The sequence below is a fragment of the Pseudophryne corroboree genome, chromosome 12 (assembly GCF_028390025.1).
Source record: "Pseudophryne corroboree isolate aPseCor3 chromosome 12, aPseCor3.hap2, whole genome shotgun sequence".
Taxonomy (NCBI): domain Eukaryota; kingdom Metazoa; phylum Chordata; class Amphibia; order Anura; family Myobatrachidae; genus Pseudophryne; species Pseudophryne corroboree.
Window position 1 is genome coordinate 138918945 of NC_086455.1, and position 16395 is coordinate 138935339.

Below are 16395 nucleotides of genomic sequence, written 5' to 3' on the forward strand. Positions count from 1 at the left end.
AGTCAGCAAGCATAGAAGTGTTCCAGCTACCCTGATATCATCCTTCCATCCCTGAAACGTCTTGCTGGAATCGCTCACCGTGCTCATCACTCACTGCTCCATAGTTGTCAGGGAGAAAGTCCAGATGAGAGTCAAGAAAGTGGATTTTGAGTGACATGTTACAGCCTAATTGATGATACTTTTCTAGAAGGCTGTTCACAATCTCAACATAGGCATTGAATGCCCCCCCCCCCCAACCATCCACATAGATTCACAGAACATGTATTGCAGGTGCCCAGGGGTTGTCCTGATCCCCCTACCTTGATGCCGAAATAATACTAGTAGGCTTTCTCACGGGTGAAGTAATTTGGGGTTTCTGGGTGGAAAATGTAACATCATCATACACAAAAAAATTGAATTAATGTTAACACATGTACTTGGAATGCTGGCTTTTAACGTAATACTGCTACATCATCATCAATGGGATTTATCTCGGAACAGAGAGCTAACAATGGCGCAGATGTATTAACCTGGAGAAGGCGTAATGAAGTGATAAACCAGTGATATGTGCAAGGTGATAAAGGCACCAGCCAATCAGCTCCAATATGTAAATTAACAGTTAGGAGCAGATTGGCTGGTGCCTTTATCACCTTGCACATATCACTGGTTTATCACTTCCTTATGCCTTCTCCGGGATAATACATCTGGCCCACAATCACTGTTGTGCAGTGTTTTAAGCCTGGAAGTCATTTTGATAAAATCTAGTGCTAATTTTACACTTTTCACCATATGTTAAAATGACCATAGAGCTGTTAACCTGTGGGAAAACGCGCACAAATCTGCTTTTGGCATTGGGTAAAGGAGAGGTCTCACCTCTCCTCTTATCCTCACCCCTATTTTACATGCAGGACATAATTAAGGAAGATTACACTTAAGGTGCCATTTACCTCCATACAGTAATTCAGATCTTAGGTTTGACAATAACAGAATATATAGTAACAAAATAATAAAACATTTATTGATGTGTCTCTGTTTTCAGTGCATGCGAGAGCTGGTAATTATACGGAGTGCCTTTGGCCAAAAGGGCCACTGAGTGCCAGTGCTATCTGTCCCGGTCTGTCCTCTAATTACAGTATATGACAGGGGCTGTCTTCCTGCTTACACTAATATGCTGTTAAATCACTCTGCTCTCTCTTATTTGCATAGAGATGCTACTTCAACTTGAGTGAGCGTGTAGACAGGCTATAGATAAAGCATCAAATAACCAATAAGCACTGCAGGACCAGTAACATGAACATCGTATAGATAATATGGCTGTACATATACACACACACACACACATTTGGGGTGTCAGTGTCTCTCATAATGTAAATGTGTTTTCTGGCACTCCACAGAAAGGAGGGCGAGCTGGAAGATGGAGAAATAGATGACGCAGGACTGGAAGAAAAGCAGCCGGATGAAACAAAGGAAGAGACTAAGGAGGAAGAGGATGAGCCCTCAAGTGAGAAATTGCATAAAAAGTCTAGAAAACGGAAAAAGAAAGTAAAAGTGAAAGTTAAGAAGAAACGACGTCACCGAGAGAAGCACAAGGTGAGACATTCAAGCCTCTTGATGTGTTCACTTGGCGCTGTAGAGAGTCTTGAACAATGGATGAGGGGACCACGTGTAATCATTATGACTTTTAGTAAATCTAATCTTTTTTTTCCTGTTGTACGTTTGCACAGATATTTTATACCATACTTACCTACCTTCTGGCAGCTCTCTCCGGGAGAGATCTGCCAGGACGGCTCAGTGGAGGGGCTGGGCTGGGAAATGTCGAGACGAGGGGGCGGGGAGGAGGTGGAAAGGGGTGGGGAGGAGGAGGCGGAACGAGGGCGGGGTTATAGCGGTACACGTTTAAACCACGCCCTCCGCTCTGTAATGCCGCGATAACCGGCATTTTACAGCAGGGGGCGTGAATATGATGACGCGATTCAACAAGAATCGCGTCATCTACTGTCCGGACCGCCCACTTTACTCTCAAAGTGGGTGGCCGGGCAGGGGGGGACTTGAAAAACCGGGAGACTTGTCTGCTCTTCCGTGGGGCCGGGAGGGTCACCCGATTTTCGTGAGCCTCCCGGCCATTGCGGGAGAGTAGGCAAGTATGTTTTATACCTCTGCAGTGGACGGACAAGGTTTTCGTCTACACACAAATAGTCAGTATATGCAGCACAACAGTTTCTTGGTATGGAAAAAAGCCGCAGCCGCTGCATCGTAGCATTTCATATGTAGATTCAGAGTCTTAGTCGCACACAGATATACAAGTGTCACATATGAAATCAACAGTCTCCTGGTGCGTCCTAGTTGCATCGTGCTGTGTCTAAGACACATTTTCGGCAAAAAGGACACCGACAATAGCAGAGTCTCACGGGTTCTGGAGTGCCAAGAGGGGCTGTCTGGCGCGACTGCAGCAAAGATGTGTGAGAACACATCTGTATGTTTGCTTTTTACTTTAGCAAAACTTCATCCTGGTCTTTCACATGGTCTTTGTGGTCTCCATGACATTGCATGCCATAGTGGCTTCTCTGAGGAGAAGAATGTTCTGCCGTCCAGTGTCCAGCAAAGGTTCTGCTACCTTGCTGTGGGTCTCTGTCATCTTTTGCAGCACAAAAACCTCATGTTCAAAACTAGTATTTGATTATGGCGATGCTAAATATTCTCCCCTCTGAGGCTGCTCCCAGATCCGGAGACTTCGAGGTTTCACCGAAAAATGCTCAGCCTTTTCTTCTACTTTCCCGTGCTAATGGACCATCTGGTCAAGCTTTTATTTGTCTGTGGTGGCCTGGAAATGTCTTTGTTCCCAAAATGGTGCTGACCGCTCTACTCCTTTTGGGTACAGCCCTTCCTCTTGGGTGACACCACACCGTATGTCATTAGGGAAACACTGATGCCCTTGAAATATAGCGAACAGCACAAGGGCTCCATTGAATGAATAGGTACATCACGCAATACTTTTTCAGTTTTCCTACTGATGTGTCCTGCAGTTGCACCAAACAGCCACTCTGCTATCGTCGGCCGTGGCTTTTTTCCATGTCAAGTTCCTTTGTGGTTTATATGCAGACTCAAGGCGGTATCCCATTAGAGGCGGTGATTTATCGCCCAGGAATAACGGTCATTATACTGTTGGGCTATCCAATTACAGCCTTTTTTTTACCGTGCGGTAAATCACCTGTTATTGGGCGAAAACACAATGGATCTGTGATAAGATCACGGACCCATGTGTTACCGTCGGATAACGGGTCTCCTGAGGTTGGGTATCGCGGATTCTGCTTCGCATGTCTGAGGCACGCAAAGCATGATGCCTGATAAATGCCGCTATATGGGGCTAATTGGATTGCCCTGGGGTAATCCTTTAGCTGTGTTAACTCACCACAGCTAATAGGATACCGTCCTCAGTAGCACACAGATAAACAAGTATCACATATCAGATTAATCAGCACAGTCTCCTAGTGCATCCTATACACTTTTTCGGCCAAAAAGACACCCAATGCTAGTGGAGTTGTACAGACATGTCCGCTTACTCGTGCCTTGCATCTCCTGCTGCATGGTGTATAAAGCCTAGATAAATGAGGTCACATCGGTAGCTTGAGCCTGGCCTTTTATTTAAAAGTCTTCACCTAGGTTGACAGTATCGAAATCCACCTGAGGTCAACTAAACATCCTCTTGTTTGGATGAAGTGATAGATCCGTGTAGTGCTATACCAGGCATATGTAGGCATTCATCATGGCTGCCCTGGATATACAGGAGCCATCTTAACTAAGTTGGTGTTTTCATCTTCTTTTCTCTAGCACCCATAAGGGATACTGGGGTTACTTAGTACGATGGGGTATAGATGGAATCCAAAAGAGCCGGTGCACTTTAAATTTCTTCAACTGGGTGGGCTGGCTCCTCCCCTCTATGCCCCCTCCTACAGCCAGTTTAGAAAAATGTGCCCTCAGGATTGGATGCACACTCTGGAGCTCCAGAGAGTTTTCTTCAGATTATTTTAAAACTTTGTTATTTTCTGTATGCTGTTTGGGCAACAGAATTCCTGCACCGTGGGAGTTAGGGAGAAACGGTCATCTGCATCTGTAAGGTGTCAGAGCCGCTTCCCCGCTGCAGGACCACTGTCCTGAGAGGTTGTGTTACCGCAGGCACAGCACCTTAGCGAGCACAATCGCAGCACACCCCTAACATATGCCTGAAGGTGAGAAGAGTGGTGAGCACACACCGTGGGCCCCGCTAGGGGGTTCCCCTGGTTCTTGGTGCGGCACAATCGCAGGGGCGGCAACCGGACCCCCCCTGGGGGGAATCACATAGCCTCCCTGCGTGAACTGCCCATCGGTTTGGTGGAAACAAGTATTTATACTCTGGCACCATATATGAGACATTGCCAGTATAAATAAGTACATAGCTTCAGGCGCCATTACAGGGGGCGGCGCTAACTCAGAGCAGGACCAGCAGTTTTCTGGCACCATTTCACTGCACACTGATTACACAGACGCTGCAGGGGACAAATCAACTCCTCCAGGGACACTCCAATGCCACAAATGGCAATGGGGTTTATTGTAGGGTAGAGTGATACTACAGGAGCTTTTTTTTTTTTTTTTTTTTAAAAGGTCCTAGTACAGATATAATATATATATATATATATATATATATATGTATGTATGTATGTATGTTGCAAGTGTTGGGGGCAGTGCCGGTGGTGCCTCAATGCAACAGAGGCACCAGAGGAGAAACAGACCACCAAGTCTATTCCATAAACACTTTGGAATGAAGGTGGTCCCACTCCTAAGGGATTCCAGGGTAGGGGCCCGTCTAAAATATTTCAGCATATTTAGAAAAAGCTCCTGCCAGGATCCCTAGGTAAAAGATCTGTTTACCCTGGCATAAAGTGTGTTTCAATTCGCTCCATTTCACATACCGAAGAATAACGGGAGATATTACAAGAGGCTGTACTAAGACTGGGTCAGACCCAAGCTATAGTTCCAGTTCCGCCTCATATGGAAAACTGGATACTAATCCAACCTGTTGTGGTACCGACTTCGGACGGTTTGGTAAGGCCCGTTTTGAATCTAAAATCCTTCAAGTTCAAGATGGAATCCCTGCGAGCAGTGATTGTGGGGCTGGAAGAACAGGAGTTCATGGTTTCACTGGATATAAAGGATGCTTACCTCCATATCCCGATTTGGCCGCCCCACCAGGCTTACCCGCGGTTTGCCCTGTTGAACGTCCACTACCAGTTCCAGGCTCTGCCCTTTGGCCTGTCCACGGCTCCGTGGGTCTTCACGAAGGTGATGGCGGAAATTATGTTCCAGCTCCGAGTCCAGGGGGTCAACATCGTCCCTTACCTGGACGATCTCTTGATAAAGGTGAGATCCAGGTAGCTTCTATTGCTCTATATTAACCGCACTATTCAGCTTCTGTCACATCATGGGTGGATTCTAAATTTACAGAAGTCTCACCTGGAGCCAACTTAGTGGCTCCTATTCCTGGGAATGTTTCTGGATACAAAGGCTCAGAAGGTATTCCTCCCAGAGGACAAGGCAAGGACGCTCTAGTAGATGGTCCGAGCAGTTCTAAGGCCGAATCGGATATCCATCCATCTTTGCATACGGTTGTTGGGAAAGATGGTAGCCTTTTACGAGGCGATACAGTACGGGAGGTTCCATGCCAGAACATTTCAATTTGATCTCCTGAGCAAGTGGTCCGGATCACATCTTCAGATGCATCGGATCATACGCCTCTCGCCTCAGGCCAGGGTTTCCCTCCTGTGGTGGCTACAGTCCTCAAACCTGCTAGAAGTTCAAAGTTTCGGGATTCAGGATTGGATCCTCCTCACAACTGACGTGAGTCTGCGGGGATGGGGAACTGTCACCCAAAGGGGCTTAGTTCCAGGGCAGGTGGTTCTCCCACAAAGTCCTACTTCCGATCAACATTCTGGAACTTCGGACGATCTACAATCTCTGCTTCAGGGCTCTTCTGGGCTTCGGGATCGGGCCATTTAGGTTCAGTCGGACAATGCCACGGCAGTGGCACACATCAATCGACAGGGAGGAACAAAGAGCAGAGCCTGCATGCGAGAAGTGTCAAGGATACTCCTCTGAGCAGAAAGAAATGCAAGAGCAATGTCGACCATCTTTATTCTGGGGGTGGACAACTGGGAAGCGGACTTCCTGAGTCATCACGATCTCCACCCGGGGGAGTGGGTCCTCCTCCGACAGGTGTTTCGGCAGATCACCGACCTGTGGGGCTGCCCGACGATCAACTTGATTGCTTCTTGACTCAACAAGAAGCTTCGCCGGTATTGTTCAAGAACCAAGGACCCTCAGGCGATAGCAGTGGATGCAATGACGTCGCCGCGGCCTTACTGGTTGGTCTACCTGTTTCCCGCGATTCCGTTGCTCCCAAGGGTGCTAAAGAGAATCAGGCATCAAAGAGTCCAGGCAATTCTATTTGCCCCAGACTGGCCTCGGAGGGCGGTGTACACGGATCTTCTGGACATGTCCGTCGAAGACCCTTGACCTCTGCCACTGAGAAGAGATCTTCTTCAACAAGGACCGTTCGTCTACCCAGACTTACGGCGGCTTCGTTTGACAGCATGGCGGTTGAGCGGAACATCCTAGCTCGGAAAGGCCTTTCCAAAAAGGTTATTGCAACCATGGTTCAGGCCAGGAAACCTGTAACGTCAAATCATCACCATCATATCTGGAGGATATATGTCTCTTTGTGCACCTATCCTTCTGCGGATTTTCACCTGGGATGCATCTTGCGTTTCCTACAGGCTGGTGTGGATATGGGCCTATGTCTGGGCTTCCTCAAGGTCCAGATTTTGGCCCTCTCTATTTTCTTCCAGAGAAGTTGGCAATGTTGCCAGAAGTTCAGACTTTCTTGCAAGGAGTACTTCACATACAACCTCCCTTTGTGCCGCCTACGGCTCCCTGGGATTTGAATGTGGTCTTGGAGTTTATACAGTCCTCCTGGTTTGAACCTTTGATGGCGGTAGAAGACAAGTACCTTACATAGAAGACAGTAATGTTGCTGGCCCTGGGTCTCAGAATTGGGGGACTTATCGTGTAAAAGTCCATACTTGGTCTTTTACGAAGACAGAGCAGAGCTCAGGACTAGGCAGCAGTTCCTGATGAAAGTTGTTTCTGCATTCCACTTGAACTGACCTGTTGTAGTCCCGTCTAGTTCTGGCTCTTCTGCTCCTCCGGAGGCATTGGATGCTGGGCGAGCCTTGAAGATCTATGTCAAGAGGACGGCTCGGATCAGAAAGACGGATTCCCTGTTTGTGCTCTATGATGCGCAGAAAAAGGGTTGCCCTGCTTTTAAGTAGTCCATTTCTTGTTGGCTTAGGCTTATTATCCAACAGGCCTATGTGTCGGCAGCCTTACTTGTTCCACAGTCTCTGAAGGCCCACTCTACAAGATCGGTGGGGTCTTCCTGGGCGGCAGCCCAGGGTGTCTCTGCCTTGCAACTATGCCGAGGCTACCTGGTCGAGGAAGAACACTTTTGTGAAGTTCTACAGGTTTGATACCCTGGCCAAAGAGGATACCCAGTTTGGGCAGGGGGGTGCTGCAGACGTCTCCGCACATCCCCATTGTACTAAGTGACCCCAGTATCCCGTATGGATGCTAGATAAAAATAGGATTTTGGTTACCTAACGGTAAATCCTTTTCTCGTAGTCCATAAAGGGATACGGGGTGCCCGCCTTGACTTTTGCAAGTTTTATTTCTATAAAAGTTTACCTGTTCAGCTGTTGCTGTTGTTGTTGCTGGTCGGTTTATGTTGTGGTGTGCTGGTGTGTGAATCTCACCACTCGTTATGTTCCTTCTCTCAAGTATGTCATTCTCCTTTGGGCACAGTTTTACCTAGACTGTCTGTAGGAGGGGGCATAGAGGAGAGGAGCCAGCACACCCAGTTGAAGAAATTTAAAGTACGCCGGCTCCTTTGGACGCCATCTATACCCAATTGTACTAAGTGACCCCAGTATCCCTTGTGGACTATGAGAAAAGGGTTTACCGGTAGGTAACCAAAATCCTATTTTCATGCTTCCTTAAGTGTACATGACAGCCAAGGACCAGGGTGTTTCCCATTCTTCTGGTGTCGACAGTTGGAGGGTCGAATGTAGCAGGTAGACGTTTTATACTAATTGGCTGTGGATGCTGGGAGGCTGATTCTTTGGTTAGACATTTCTTCAAAGTGCTTCTACTAAGTCTCAAATGGCTGCCTTTTTTTTAGCATCATTGTTACGCAAGAATTTTCATAGGCCGGTTAACTGTCTGAGTTGGTTTCTCAGACCAGACTCAGGGCTGGGAATTTGGGTCCCCAAACTGTTCATCATATTTTGTCCTTTGTTAGGCAGGTCTCTTCTGTCTTTAGGGAAGTTTGGGCAGCAGCCTTGTTTTGTCCCAGGTCATTGTCAGATTTTGGCCTTATCTCTTTTCTTCCTTGTACACTGTCTAGCTCTCGTGTGGTGAACACTCTCTTATGGTATTAGTAGGTCCTATTTAAACCATTACAATCTTGCTCTGCAATATTGTCTGTAGAAATTTATGAACGTTGACCAATTGCATTGAAGACCTTTAAAGCTGGGAACACACTGGATTGATGGGCCGACGTATCTTGTCTTCAGTACACAGCAGAACAATGTAATGAGGCACAGAACAATCCCTCGTTCCATCCTTTATTACACTGCACGGCGCCCCATGCAATATTGTCCGGTTGGCTATGCAGAACTGCAGACTGGAACATATTGGTGACGACTGCGGGAGCGCACAGATTGGCTGTACACACTAAATGATCCAGCCAATATACCACTCCAGTACGACACATTGGGCCGATATTGCTCCAGTGTGTACCCAGCTTACCTCTTTGTCCTGTTTTCTGTTCTTCAGTGTAACATTTTGGAAACTTGTTTTGCAGCATAGTTCACCGGCCAGTGATGACAGCTCAGATAACAGCTACGATTCAGATGAGGATGACTCTGAGCCCCCTATGTACAGAGACCCCCCTTATAAACCTCCCATGTACAGGGACTACGACTCTCATTTCTCACAGGTAAAGGTTTTCTACACATTATCAAGTATACATGGATCTTAATTATAAAATTGTTTCACATGTTAGCTGTAGATTGAATTTGTGTTGTCAAGTACAAAGCTTTTACACAATTGTCATTAAAGGAAAGAGAAGATAAATAGTGCATCTCAGCACGGGGGCATATATATGGTCACATCTAAATATATACATATTGTTTTGAGAATTAGATTGAAGGTTAACAGTGAACCATACAATTATACTCACAATTGGGTAAAAACAGAAGGTCTCTAAAGCACTGTTGTGTTGTGCGAATACCAGAAAGTGATGAGTCCTCTGTTTTCATGCATCCACTACGGAAGGCTGAGAGTCCTAATCAGGACAGAAAGATCCTCAAGCTATAGGGTATCCGGACTGGGATCCGGTCTCTAGGTCGACAATGTCTAGGTCCACCACTGTTGGCCGACTTGGTTTCTATGTCGACATGACAAAAGGTTGACATGAGTTTTTCAAATTTTTTACATTTTTGAACTTTTTCATGCTTTACGATCTACATGGACTACAATTGGGAACAGTAACCTGTGCCGAAGACACAGCGGTAGCGGAGCGAGGCACCTTGCCCAAAGCATGGCGAGTAAACACGGTGCACTAATTGGGGTTCCCGGTCACTTTACGGAGAAAACGACACCATTTGAAAAACAAACAAACTCATGTCAACCTTTTTTCATGTTGACCTAGAAACCATGTCGACCTACTTACTGTCGACCAATAGTGGTCGACCTGAGTCTAGTCTATCTAACATACCACACCCATCCTACTCTGGATCGACACCACTTACAGTAGGACAACACCCATTGGTCGACAGTGAATATGTCGACACTAGAAATGGGCCAACACGACCATTAGGTCGACGTGAACAAAGTCGACATGCAAAAAGGTCGACATGAGTGTCGCATGTTTTTTTATTTATTTATTTTTTACATTTTTTCATACTTTCCGATCCACGTGGACTACAATTGGAAACAGTAACCTGCCCGAAGCTCGCTCGCCATGCGAGGGAACACGGTGCACTAATTGAGGTTCATGGTCACTTTACGAAGAAAATTACACACAAAAAAAAAAACATGTCGACCTTTCCCCCCCCATGTCGACCTAATGGCCGTGTCGACATATTTCTAGTGTCAACCTAGCCACTGTGGACTAATAGGTGTTGAGAGAGACAGCATTATGCTAAGCAGCCATTTTGTATAACAGTAGCCATATTTGAGTATACTGTATGTAAGAAATGCTTTTGCTTAGAATTTTATAAGTAATTCTGACATTCCATTTGATTTAGTTAGAGGGGATCAGTACGAAATCCCACCGGACGGGATCCCGGCGGTCGGAATACCGACACCGGGATCCCGACTGGCACAATCCCGACAGGGGGGCGAGCGCAACGCAGCCCCTTGCGGGCACGGTGCCTCGCTACGCTCGGCACACTAATTTATTCTCCCTCTATGGGTGTCGTGGACACCCACAAAGGGAGAATATGACGGGATTGTGCCAGTCGGGATCCCGGTGTCTGTATTTCGTCCGCCGGGATTTTGACCGCATCCCAGTTAGAGAATAGTTTCCGTGAGATTCAAGGTCAAGCTGATCTCCTGGAACATGTTGTGATGTCTTGAGACAGTGTCTACAGAATGACTCCCAAGGCTAATACCCAAGGGACAGCAAGGTCAGGGAGCAATTACTAGAAACATATCTGTCTACTGTCTTATTACTTAGAAATTACACCTATGTGACGTGTGAAATTCCTGTATATGTCTATATAACCCCTAGACAAATAAATGAGCTTCAGTCTCATCTTGCTGAACATACCTCGTGTCGTGTTTACTTTATGCGCCTCCCAATCGATTGGTAACAGGTATTAGACAGACAATTGAAGGCCATTGGTACAGGAGTCTTATCTCCAACAGTGTCGGCCTGGACACTGTCGACCATGAGTCCTATACCCGGCTAGAGATGGACAGGAGCTGGTTTCCCCAGTTTTATTTTGTTTAAACAAAATGTTGCTAAGAAGGAGATCTATGTTTTACTGCAATGTATGCTGTTTCCTCAGGAGCTGAACATCAGCAACAAAATGTTTTTGGAACCTCGTGTTCCTTATCTTATTGTGAGTATAATATTGCTTCCTCTGTGTTCCAGAGGCATTAATGTTATGTGCTTTCAGCTTAATTGCAGTGCCCTCTGTCTATGCTCTGCCCCTGTGTCTTTGTTGCAGTTTGATTGTACCTGGACACTTTTATTCTGTATATGCTTTACAAATAGTATTGCATTCAGGCTTATCGCACACTTCTTTTTTTTCTTCTTCTTTACTGTATAATCCTTTGCACCTTTTTAATGCTTCTTAGTTACTTATTAACATTTATTTTATGTAGCGACCGCATACATACAGCTCTTTGTTATTGAGAAGTAAAAAAAACAAGAGTGGGTATTAAAAAAAAAAAGCAGTGAGAGATGCTCACCATCTTACATTTGGAAAATAATAGTTTGACACAGGTGGTTATTGTACAAGACATGTGGGGAATAGTGGGCCTATGAGCTCCAGCCACACTGCAATGTGTGTTTCGGGGTCAGATCGGTTTTCTTTGGGTTAAGTAAGGAGAAATAATGTAAGAAATGAGCAGTAACTGAGTGGCATAGCCTAGTGTGGTGGTTCCCAAACTTTCTTGAATCTTGGCTCCTTTAGAGTATCAACATTTTGTTTTCATGGCACCCCTAGGCCAAGAGTTTTTTACTGTGAAATTTATTTAAAAAAAATAAGGTCAGTTAAGCATACCTGTCTTTCTTAGGTTCTGTTATGTGATGGTCGACAGAGTTACTCTTCTCTTTGTCCACGTATTTTATGATTGGCAGCCACCAGGACTGGTTTTGCCTAACACATTGACCATTAATAATATGATCTGGTCCTGGACCATTCACCCGTAGCACCCCTTCATATGCCTTGGTATGGAGCCACTGGTCTACAGAGTGTATGACTTTGCTTAGCTTCCCTCAAAAGTTGAGTTTTTAGGGAATATTTGTAGGGTATAGGAAAGTCTGGTTGTCTGAGGGAGGCCATTCCATAGCTGAGGTGCAGCCAGGAAAGAGTCCTCCAACCTGAGATTGGAAGCAGGGGCAGTGAGTGGGGTTGAGGATCTCAGAGCGGTGGGTTCTAGGTGGGAGATAATGTATACTATCAGATTTGTTAAAGGTTTTGTGTGTTAGCAGAAGTATTTTATAGTAGAATCGGTTAATTAAAAGCAGCCAGTATAAGAGCACATAGAGCAGCAGTAGAAAAGTGTTTAGCTAGGCAAATTAGTATATCATTCTGATATATATTGTAGGATTAAAAGTCTTGTTATGACAAGACCAGTAAGAAGTGAATTGCTATAGCCAATGCAGGGGAGAATGAAATATGAATTAACATTTTGCCAAGTCTTGTCTGAGATATGTGCATATTCTGGAGATGTTCCATTATATGTATATAAGACTGAAAGTGGGAAACAAAGGATTATTCTGAGCGACTGTTGTCATCTAGGCAGCGAAGCTTCTGTTCAGTGTTATTAGCCCAGATGCTGAAAGATTGAGCTTTAGGTCATTATTGCAGTAGGTATCCAGTAAATAGGCAGAGGACATTCAGTAATGCAGGCCAACACAGATGATGAGGGGATCAGAGAGGATTGATACATTTGGCTGTCATGCACACAGAGGTGTTCTGATATTCAAATCCGCTTTTAATGTCTCTTGTACCCCTTTCACACTGCATTGCTGGGTTGCACCCGGCATTTTGTACACTGGTCCTTCGTGGGTGTGACCCGGCTGTTAGAGAAGTGGTATTGAAAGAGAAGTGGCAGTGTCCTGAGCTTTTTGATAGGAGTGGTAGATGGCAGTGAATTTTAAGAAACTACTCAGGGTTCTAGAGCACCTTATGTCAGACAATGCAGCTACACTGCATAATTAAGGGTGGTCATACAGGACTGCTTCACATACAGTATATGCATAAAGACAACCCGCAGAACACCCAGTTGTGTAGAGGCCACAAAAAGGAGAGGGCCTTGATCAAAAGAGCTTATGTTTTTGAGGGGGTTTGGTTGGATACAGAGAGAGTGGGGCAGGGTTGGCAATTGCAGAGATTGGGGTATTTAGGAGGAAGTGTGGTATGTGTCAATGTAAAAATGATTTTTGGATGTTCCAGAGAATGCATTCCAGAGGTTGGCCGTTGCACAGGCGAATCTTTAGTGGTTGATGTGGGGGGGGGGGTGAGAAAGGAGGAGGAGAGGCAGCAGTCTTTGGCAGAGTTGAAACAGATAGAGATGAATATGATGTGTGCTGTGGAGTTGAAGATAGATTGAAGGGGTCCAGGTGGGAGTTGGGTAGGCCGGTGAGGAGCAGCAATCACAAAAATGAGATTTTCGTCAATGTTGTTTTATTGTGTGGGTGAGTTTTTAAAGACAGAGCTCTGTTTTATTATGCCATTGCTGAGAACGTGGCCATGAGTTATTGTAGCCAATTGATTAATGACTGTGTCTAGTAAGTGATTAAAGCTGGCTACACAGTAAACGATATATCATTCCGATGTAGATTGGAACAATATATTGTATGCATTGCATATTGTGTACCCGCGATTGTGCGTGCATGACTGCCGTCCATCGCATCTTCCTATCATAGTGCTGCATGTCAGATGACACAATGTAATGAACAACGGCATGCTGTAACGGCACGTCATGCCGTCATACACTGGATCGTGCAGTGTGTACGTTGGCATGATGTATCGTTGCATTGCGTCATAATGTCGCTCGGACACACATGGTTCTAGTGTGTACCCAGCTTAAGATATTGTATGAGCAGGCCAGGTATATGTAGATATTTGGGAAAGAAGCTGGTGCGAGAGGTGGAAGTTTTTAAAATATAAAGACTTGAGATTTCTTTTGTTATGAGGGAGCTTAGTACAGCTGGAATGCAAAGATGTGAATGTGATGGCAGAGCGTTTGCTGATTGAAATTTGATGGTTTGAGAAAGGGAAAGGAGTACTAGATACTTCACAAACTGAACTAAAAGTCTAGAGAAATCCAGATTGTGAACTTCATGATGCGTAGAAGAGCCGGTTCACTGGGAGAAGCCAAACGGAAGATTGGAAAGAGTAGTTAGGGGTCCAGAGTAGAATGTAAATAAATCAACAGAGATGTGAAATCACTGATTTCAGAGGATAAGAAATGTGCGGCTCCAGCAGAGAAATGTTCAAGGGATTGCTGATGTGATAACAGTAATATTTGTAATGATTTACCACTTTGGCTAGGATACCCAGTGAAAGACTCTCACAGGTCTCCACCATTTCCCTGATCTCTGAGTGTTTGTCTATATAAGCAGTAGGATTACTGCTAAAAATTGGGGAATAAGTTGTGTAATGCAGTTTTTTGTCAATATATAACTTAGTAAATTTGTTCTGCTTGGGGTGTTAGGGAATGTGTTTAGTTGCCTTTTTAATGGTACAAATAGAAGTGAAATAGGTCTATATTTCTGACGCAGCAGTCTTTATAAGCCTCCGTTCCACAGTTGGTCTCAGGCAGAAACTTAAGCAGCACCAACATTGTGTAAATTCCACCAGGCTTTACGCTTAGTTTTAGTGCTGCTTTACATTTTCACCTTAAACCCACAGAGAAGTGGTGGCTTATTTTAGCCGGTGCTCCGGAAATATATTTAGCCCGTAGGGTGTGCTGTGCATCAGACATTGGCTTGTGTGCATCTGATTGTCTGCTGTCAGTGGCAGCACATTGTGCAGTTAGCATTTCCATGTAATCCTAACGGAATGTGAGAAGATTGTGTTTCTTTCTAATTGAAGCTGTATTGGCCTAGATTGCAGAGGTACCAAGAGAAAAGTCTATTTTTTATTGCAATATTGTTAATTGCAAAAATATAAATACATAGTAGCTCTGTGTTAATACTCTCCATGTATTCCATAGGATTACACACATGGCCATATATCACCACTGGAAATAAACTCTGTCACACTTTCTCCTCCTATCTTACAGTACGGACATGCACACGGAAGTTACATGACCTCCCCGAAATCTCTGCATAGCAAGAAAAATCCCATGGATTATGATGACTACAGCAATTATAGTGATGGCAACTACAATGAGGAAGAGCAGGAGGATTTTGCGGAACAGCTGAAGCACTATAGACAGGCCAAGGAAAGCTCTGATGGATCTGAACCTCCTTATAAAAAACCATGCATGAGAATGACAGGTAAACTTTTCTGTCAGACAGCAAGGAAAGAATACAGCATACTGTACATCCAGTAGCACTGAATAAGCGTGCGTCATACATGTTGGCTCTACTTGCTTTGTTAGTGATTGCAGAAAGTGGTGCAGCATAGAGGTATAGTTTAGTGCCTGGAGCGAGCACATGCTTACTACCATACATAGTGTTCATTCTAGCACCCTGCACCTTTCAAAATCTGTGCAGTTCTTCTTTCCTGCCTGGGGTGTCGCTCTCTGCTGTGGTGCTTCTCAGCATACTCTGGTCTGTTAGTGCTGTGATACAGACCTGTGTGTGCTGGGAAGCACCAGAGCAGAGAGCAACACCCCAGGCAGGAAAGAGGAACTGCACAGGATTTGAAAGGTGCAGGGTGCTAGAATGAAGACTAGATACAGTACAGAGCGCATCCTGGGGATTATCTATATAATACACAGAGCATTCTTGGGATCAGCTAAAAATAAAGAGATGACCTTGCTGTCTGCTGTTTAATACAGAGTACATGAATTATCACCTACCTTGCAAAATATTCCAATCCTTTAAAGACACCAACAAGGAACCCCTCTGCTCCTCTGTTGTTTATCAGGGATGTACAAAAAGTCTCACTGATAAGATGTATCCTTCCTCATTTACAATATAATCCTGCTCCATCATAGGCATCCCTTAACTTCCAAGCAAACTACTCCCTCCACAGCCTGCTAAAGAGCTGTTACCAGGGCTACAGGGACAGCACTTTCCATGCAGCAGCAGCAAGGCAGAGTGAGGAGCCGGGTGGGTCTTCAGCCAGTGATTGACATGAGATGGCCCACCATGCTCCAGTTTCCACCCCTGTACCGTCCACACCACTCTTCTACCGGGGTTAGGATTTAGGACATTAGTCACAGCCTAACGGTAAGGATTTTCTTACTGTGAAAGCAGCGCTGGGCAGCGCTACTCACGCCAGGCCCTTTCAATTGTTAATAGCGCCCCACACCACTGTTGGTCCTCAGGGTGCAGAGCATTGGCACTGGCATTGCAGACTCCCTGTCATTACGCAATCCCATAAGGGCACCAGTACGTTTGGTTGTTAGTCATTT

At 45.3% G+C, this 16395-nt stretch overlaps 1 protein-coding gene across 3 annotated transcripts in view; it reads left to right on the top strand.

Moving 5' to 3' along the window:
* ZC3H6 (zinc finger CCCH-type containing 6) overlaps positions 1 to 16395 on the top strand; it is a 92940-nt gene that overhangs the window by 36900 nt on the left and 39645 nt on the right. For 2 of the 3 annotated variants that reach the window (XM_063948086.1, XM_063948088.1), the window contains exons 2-5: positions 1374 to 1569; positions 8930 to 9064; positions 11142 to 11195; positions 15094 to 15310. In XM_063948086.1, the coding sequence (XP_063804156.1) occupies positions 1374 to 1569; positions 8930 to 9064; positions 11142 to 11195; positions 15094 to 15310 (602 nt within the window). The remainder of the gene's footprint in view (positions 1 to 1373; positions 1570 to 8929; positions 9065 to 11141; positions 11196 to 15093; positions 15311 to 16395) is intronic. The other variant, XM_063948087.1, reaches the window with a different exon arrangement.